At 35.3% G+C, this 8,049-nt stretch overlaps 1 protein-coding gene across 1 annotated transcript in view; it reads left to right on the forward strand.

Moving 5' to 3' along the window:
• Positions 1 to 8,049, forward strand: part of POT1 (protection of telomeres 1) — a 64,672-nt gene that overhangs the window by 1,839 nt on the left and 54,784 nt on the right. Inside the window, exons 2-3 of the mRNA XM_009883657.1 lie at positions 2,566 to 2,638; positions 4,097 to 4,188. Coding sequence (XP_009881959.1) covers positions 2,566 to 2,638; positions 4,097 to 4,188 — 165 coding nt within the window. The remainder of the gene's footprint in view (positions 1 to 2,565; positions 2,639 to 4,096; positions 4,189 to 8,049) is intronic.

Raw genomic sequence — 8,049 nt, forward strand, 5'->3', positions numbered from 1 at the left:
AACCTTAGAATGCACTGATGTTAGGTTATCTTAGTGGTGGCACAACACACTGTCACTGTAGACCACACTCTGTTTGAGGAGGAAGGAAAGGGAGAGGGGGATTTTTATTGTGTTCTGGGAAAAAGTAACAAAACACGTCCAGAATACTTCTGTTGGCTTGTGTGCCTCAGTCCTTTAATTCTTCAGAAACTTTTTTGCTTTCTGATATCCCTCCAAACAATACAAATTTTAATTTAAATTTGTGGGAACACAGCACAAGCAATGTCATGATGTCCATTAACTGAACCCAATGCCTTCTCCCATTAATTCAGCATCCTCTGGATTTTGCTGTGGCAAAGCTTAACCAAACCTGAAAATCAGCTGCCAAATTGGCTGTTGGACCAGACTGAGGAACGAGGCTGTGGCCTCTTCTGAAAAGAAGGAGACAGATTCACTAGAGGAACAGCACCTAGTCAGTTTGAGAGTGAGTCTAGTGGCATGTGGAATGGGGTTTTGGAAGAAATTTGTCTACGGGCTCAATAAGCAGCGCAGGATTTGTGGGGGAAGCGTGAATTTGAGCAGGTTTTGCTAAAGTAGGTTTTGTTGAAGTTTGGAGCCCAAGAGTTTCAAGCTTGTTGAGAAAGCAGTGGGTAGTATTTCTGCTGAGGAAGACAACTAGAGCGTAGGTGTTAGGGATAAAAATGACAGCGGTGGGGCCAGACTATTATAGAGAAGGATGTAGTCTCAGAATTTGAAAAGTCATTGGAAGGTACCAGGATGTAAAAAGTAAAAATGGACAGAAAGCAGTCCCTATATCATCACTGTATTCTGCTTTTAAGTAGCATACTTGTGCGAATTGAAATTTCTTTAGTAAGAAAAAAAAAAAAGTAAATACAGAGTGTTCCTGAGGTGACTTTTTTCATTGTAAAGACTTTATTACAAGAAAAATTCTGTAGTAGTTTGTTTACCTGTGAGTACAGTTCAAGACAATCTCAGCAAGAACAATTATATATAATACTTGAAATTTTAAATAAAACTTTAATTTTGAAAACAAGTGGCAAACCTTTCTGTAAGCGTTCATAGACAAACCTCAGAAAATTATTTTTCAGATGCTGATTGTTAAAATAAGTATTTGATACTTAAGTCTCCTTACAAGACTCATTAGTCTTCTGTGAAAAGTAGGAAATTACCTCTTAAAAACATACAGTCATAGATTTGTGACCTTTGTTTTGGTCTTAAATGAAGCATTACTACTTGTCTCGAAAGCCATAAAGCCATGTGGTACACATTAAACCTAATTCAATGGGGCTGTTTTTTTAGTGTAATAAAGTTAAAATATACTCTGGATTGGAAAAGGATGATTTGTGGAGTCTTAGTATTTCTTCATAAAATAGATGATAAAATTGTTGAATTTGATTTGGATTCCTCCTCAGTTAACATGTAGGATTAATTTTACTCTGAAAAGCTTCTACAATAACAATTCACTGCTGTGTATTTTATACTAATTTGGTTTAAGAAGCGTTTACTAACTTTTAAGTCAAGCTTCCCACTGAATATGTTTACTGTAAAATCATGATTTACCTGACTATCCTCTTGATGTTGCTTTTGTGCATTTATGAACAGATTGCCCCTGTTTTCCCTTTACAAGAAACCTTTCATTTCCTGTGCTGTTTGTGTAGTTCTCGTAAACACTTGATAGAGTCTGTTTTCAAATTTTTCCATTTTTCTTTCTTGAACCAATTTCTGTGTTTTTATTCTTGAGAAGGATTCAGTGCTTTACCTGCCATACTGTGGAAGAATACATTTGACTGACATTTGCTACTGTTGAAGGAGAACCTTTTTGATGTGATACCATCTTTCTAACAAAACACATTTGTTCCAAAGAGATGTTAACATCATTGAAGTTGCTGGTCCATGATTTTTGCTTCATTGTAACTTCAATGTCACTATAAAGAGACTATTTCTACATAATTAATAGAAACTTTGCATCTTTTAAAGCATTTGTGTTACTGACAAATTAATAGGTCACTACAGTTTTGAAACTTTGTAATGCTGTTCTCCCAGCTGTACAGTTTTGATTTTTTTTATTTTTCACAGAAGATTATTTATCTTCATATACATCTTTTATGTCTCTGTGATTTTGTTTTGATATTTATGTTGTAATCCTTTGCCAATATTTTTGGAGAAATTACTGTATATTTTAAGATTTTGATCACTCTACCTTTTTATCTACCTTTCAGGTTTTGTGCTAAAACTGTAGCCTTTGTGCTTTTATTGTAAATAGTAGAAAGTACTTCCATAGCTACTATTTCATTGTTTAGTCTAAGCTTATCATCTAGTCAGTAGTATCTAAGTAGTACTGACATGTAACATTTCCTTTGTTATATCCCAAGAATATTGCTCTTCAATGCTGTCTTTAGCAGTTTCTTTTTTTTTTTTTTTAAGAATTCAGACAGTAATTTGCACTCATCGCTTGAATTCTACCATTTTTTAATTTACAGATGTTTCTGCCATTTTCAGTGTTTCTGTAACTTAGAGGTACAGGGTCTTAGTTCCCAATATCATTTTTTTTTTTTTACTTTTTAGGGAACAATTATTCTTTCCTACCCGTTAACAAAACTCGGAGATGGGACAGACTTTTTCAAGGTTGTTCTCCAAGGTACTACATTTAAGTATATACTTTAAATTTTATTTTGTTGAACTTCTTGACATTTTTTTTAGCATCATGCTATTACATCACCAGTACGTGCTTTTTTAGTGTTCAGTAAAATGTTATATTTAAAATACTCTCTAAAAGTGTTCATTCTCTACAAAAATAGAGTATTTTAAACTTATGCCAGGTAAGTTAATGGAAACAATATAGTCTTTATATTTCAGTAGACTTGTTGTTGCAGAATCTTTTAAATTACTATCCTGGAAATGCATTAGCTATTTGTGCAGCTTTAATAGTGTATTTTTAAACTGCTTGTCATAAAGAAGGACTAAGAAACATGCACACTTAATAGTAACGTATATTATATATAGTATATACTATGTAAGCGCACATTTAATATAGGTCAGTATGTTTAAGAGCAAAATATTTGTGTTTCATTCTGGTTTAATGTAAGCAGTTAAAAAATGGAATTTCGCCCAATTACCCAGTTATTTGAATATCAGTAGATACATTAGCACATTGAAAGATTTAATTTCTTCATCATGTAATAAATGATACTAAAAAATAATATGTCCCTTCAAAGTCCAGAGCTCATCGCCCCCTCAAGCCAGGAAGGAGGAGGATGTCGTTTGTCAGGAGTCTGTGTTGTATTCAAGGAACTTCCCATTTCTTTCCATTTCCTTCTCAGCTCCTTCCTTGCACTAGTTAGAGAATCATTACTTGCTCTCCCTGAGCCTTCCTCTTTCTACAAATTCTGACTGACGGAACAGCAAGCTGGGGTTGCAGATCCTCCCTGGTGATAGTGCTTGGGACTGGTTTTAGCAGAGGTGAATGAAGCTGATGAGACCTGAGTCAGTTTCCCCGCTGGCTTCAGCGTCGACAGAGAGGGATGCAAAACTTCCTTGATTCTTGCTAATTTCTCGTGGCTGTTCAGGAGGGCTGAGAGTTTCTGCACATTGTCCACAGCCTCAATAAATTGCACATCTAAATTATTAGCGTTGATTCTGAAACAGTAAAAGGTTTTTTAAAATAGCAATGTAATTTCTGCTTCAGTCCTCCTGGAAGGCTGTTTATTGCTATGTCTATGTCCTACAATATCTCCAGTTTATATAATTCTGCCATATGATCTGCGTTAATGTAAACAATCAAATGTGACTGGATATTTCCTCTCTAATACTATACACTAAATTGTCCAAGTGTCAATCTTCGTAATTTCTGTATAATGTATACAATGTGTGCACATTTTAAACGGTCCTCTTATGAAGAATATTCTGCTTGATATACCTATAGTTAGCACATAAAACCAGTTGTATAACTATTTGAAAAGATTTTCTGTTTGTAGATTAATTGGAATAAAAAGTGTTAGACTCTGTAGATTAACTTTTTTTGTAAATGTCTTCCAATTGCTGTTTTGTTTTGGAGAAGGAATGGTGATTGGAATCGCTTATGCTTTTTTTCCTCTAGATTTGGATAACTCATGTTCACGGATACACAGCATCAATATTTTAATATATGGAAAAATGGCAGAGGATTGTGCAAAAGTTATACGTCATGGGGTAAAATATGTATATATATTTTTTCTTATTTGAGGAATTGTTTTCCACAGATGTATGTTGACTTCTTGTCTTGTCTTTGTATAGCTATTACCAAAATTAGAAATAGTCTATTCAGTCACTTCAAATCTATAAACATGAACTAGAAAAAAACCCAAAAAGTATTTTCTTATGTAAATTTTTTTAACAATAATATTGAAATAAAGCAATTCTTTTTGTCAGTGTTGTTTACCTAGCAAGTAAAGAATCATGAATATGGATGATAGAGAAGTCATCCATTTGTGTTCATAATTTGAATGTCTATTGCCTTTTGATAGAAAAAAAGGCTCAGGGGAGACCTTATCACCATGTTTCAGGATTTAAAGGGTGGCTGCCAACAAGATGGAGACTCCGTTTTTACAAGGAGTCACATGGAAAAGATGGGGGTAATGGGTACAAGTTAATTCTGGGGAGATTCCGATTGAACACAAGAGGAAAACTTTTCACAATGAGAACAATCAGCTATCGGAATAATCTCCCCAGGGAAGTGGTGGATTCCCCAACATTGGACAGTTTTAAGATTCAGCTGGACAGGGTGCTGGGCCATCTTGTCTAGACCGTGCTTTTGCCCAGAAAGGTTGGATCAGATGATCCTTGAGGTCGCTTCCATCCTGGTGTTCTATGATTCTATGATATGATAGATTTTGGAATTAAATTGATTTAAAAACCAGTTACACTAAACGCTGCTTTTTAAAAAAAAAAATAATTCGTAACTACGTACACAGTTTTCCTTATTGTCTGGGTGCTGGTGTCTTGCTTCGTTAGAGATACCAACTTGGTTTGATTAGCTCTGGGGTAAAGGGCACTGGCAAGTCAGCCTATGAGTTTGTGAAACAGTGTTGCAACTAAAGGAAAGCAAGCTGAAAACAGTTACCTCAACTTAATATTTTTTATTAGGTTGCCTATCATTTTGCTGACATTTCAATATTAGCCAGATTAATGAAATTAATATTAAGTAATTAATTAAAAATAGTATGCAATATGTTATGAGCTCACATTAGTGCTTTTTCATTTGCGATATAAATTCACACGAAATCACAGAATGGTTTCGGCTGAAAGGGACCTTTAAAGATCATCCAGTTCCAACCCCCCTGCCATGGGCAGGGACATCTTTCACTACATCAGGTTGCTCTAAAGTCCTGTCCAACCTGACTTTGAACACCTCCAGTGATGGGGCATCCACAGTTTCTCTGGGCAACTTGTTCCAGTGTCTCACCACCCTCAACATAAAGAATTTCTTCCTCATGTCCAAATCTGAACCTGCCCTCTTTCAGTTTAAAGTCATCGCCCCTTGTCTTGTCACTACAGGCCTTGGTAAAAAGTCTTTCTCCATCAAAATCAAGGAAAGTTATTTACTGAAGAAAGTAGGGCTTTGTTTTTATGTTCTTAGAAATATTTGTTATGCACAAAAGTTAAGGGCTTTCTCAAATATGGAAATAGCAATGACTTAGTTAGAATTCTGTCAGGGTTTTTCAGCTCAAGTGGACTAGTACACGTGAGCTCTGGTGATGTGTGTGTTGAAAACGGGTAAAAATTATAGCAGACCTTAGGGCATGACATCAAAATATCACTTAAAGTCCAAGTTGCTCAGAATTTATGGAACACTTCAATTTCACTTCAGAGACACTAATATTCTTTTTATGTGATTCTACCTAAGGTTAAATAATGACTTTTGCTTGGTTCTGGGTATTTTTTGTTGTTGTTGTTTTGGGATTTGTTTGTTTGTTTGTTTTTGAAGAAATCACTGAGCCTAAGAAACATTTTCCAGCAAAAGGTGCTTGCCCTGACAGATAGTATGGTGGTAGGTCTTGGGAAGTATTACATTATCTGTAGTGTGTCTATTAAAGTCTGGGTGAGGGCAAAAAAAAAATAATCTATAAGACATCTTCCTCTATTTACATCTACTGTCTCTTCCAATCAGCGTAGGTTATTGTGAAGGAAAAGTCTGTAACACCTTGCGATTGTGAATGAAGGATTTCACAGATAGAATTCTTTCAAATTAATTTAGCCATGAGCAATAAAAATTACCTAGAGCCTTGAGTAGAACATTAAGAGATTGCGCTATTAATTTGACCTTGAAATTGGTGCATGGCCTTTTTCAGCCCTTTGATATGTGTGAGCTTGAGGGAACAACACAGAGCTTGAGCTGGGTGGTAAGGTGTAAGGTCAGCGTATTCAATTTTACATTGTATTCTGCTGTGAATTAAAGCCTTGTTTAAATGTTTTTCATATGCTGTGCTAAAAAGAGAAACGTGCCTTGAAGATCAGCAAAATCAGTTCAGTCTGTTTAGGGCAGAAAAGTCTTTTACAACTGTCAGATATATATAAATAAGAAGTGACAGTCTTTATCCAAATTTCACAATCCCACAGAATTTTGACAGTGAATCCAGGATGGGAAATTCCTGAACTAATTTGCTAAATATACAAGCTGAGAATCATTTTAAATTTAAAGAACAAGTCAGTTTTATTGTCATGATAAAAATACAAATCTTGAACAAGGCCCCAAGCAGCAATTAGAAGATAGGAAGATCAGTACTAAAGAGCTGAGTTGGAAACCACAAACCATAGGCAACAATCCTTAGGCAGCCAGAGTGCACTAAAACCAGTGTTCGGTCTTCCCTAGAGAACAGAACCTTCGTGGTACTTTCCATGTGTTTCAAGTGAGATTTTAATTTTGGAAGAATCAGAATCTGAGGGAACAGAATAATTTCTGAAACTATTTGCAATTCAGCAGTTATGAAATAAATTTAATTTTTTTAAAAGACAAAGTTTTAGCCATTGAAGAATTACTTAAGTAAGGGCCAGTACTTTTTGTTTGCTGGTTACAATTTCAAACTTCAGTTTTGTAAATTCCTATATCGTACTTCCCATACTGTAACAGCTTTAGCTAATTAGCCTGGGGGGAGGAGCAGGCTATTCTCAAAAACATGAATAACCATGTTCTTGTCTCCTGAGAGTCTTCTAGTTCTGTACCAGAATAACCATCAGGGAAAATACTGTCTGTCTTTTATTTCTCACTTCTTTTGAATGAGGGGAGTAGGATTTCTTTTCACTGTTTGAAAACGTTGATTGAATCTTACCGTTTGTATGTATATGCAATATAATACTTTTCTGTTGACATGAAAATCCACCAATTTATGTAAATGGCTTTCATTCCCAAACCAATTATAAGAGAACTTCTAATAATTACTTTTAGCTGAAGGTGAAATGGAAATGAATTTATTTTGAAAACTAATATAGCATTAGATTTCAAAGCACTGTACAAACCTTATGTAAATTTTCTGTGCATATAGAGACTGCAAGTCACAACCTGTCGAGGTTGACCATGAATTTGTAACAAATCTGAAAGTATACCTGTTCTTTCTACCTGTAAAACTAGATTTTGAGGTTAGTGCTGTCTTTTTTCTTCACTGAAATTGCACAATTCTTTCACAGGTGGTTTTTGAATGTCCTGTTACGCATTGCATATTACATGAGAGTAATCATCAGTGATCTAATTGTTCACAAAAAAAGTTTCCATTTATTATCAACCTGTGTAAAGGCGTGAGTCTGTGTAATTCTAAAGTTGTTCTGACACAGGAGAACAAGACAAGCCAAGTCAGCTGTACAGAGCTCCAATCCTGACTCAGCAAGCAGGTCCCAGAATCTTGAGCAGCCTGCAATCTAATAAAATGCTGAAATGGGAATAACGTGTAGCAAGGCATAGCTTTTTAGCTGAAGGTTGATTCCGCTGTTGAAGGAACACCATGAGTAGCGTCAGCAACAGTGAAAGAAAAGACACACACCAGCACCTGGTTTCTGCAAAATAGCTGAGTTTCCTGAAGA

Source organism: Charadrius vociferus, unplaced genomic scaffold (genome assembly GCF_000708025.1).
Source record: "Charadrius vociferus isolate BGI_N301 unplaced genomic scaffold, ASM70802v2 scaffold43, whole genome shotgun sequence".
NCBI lineage: Eukaryota > Metazoa > Chordata > Aves > Charadriiformes > Charadriidae > Charadrius > Charadrius vociferus.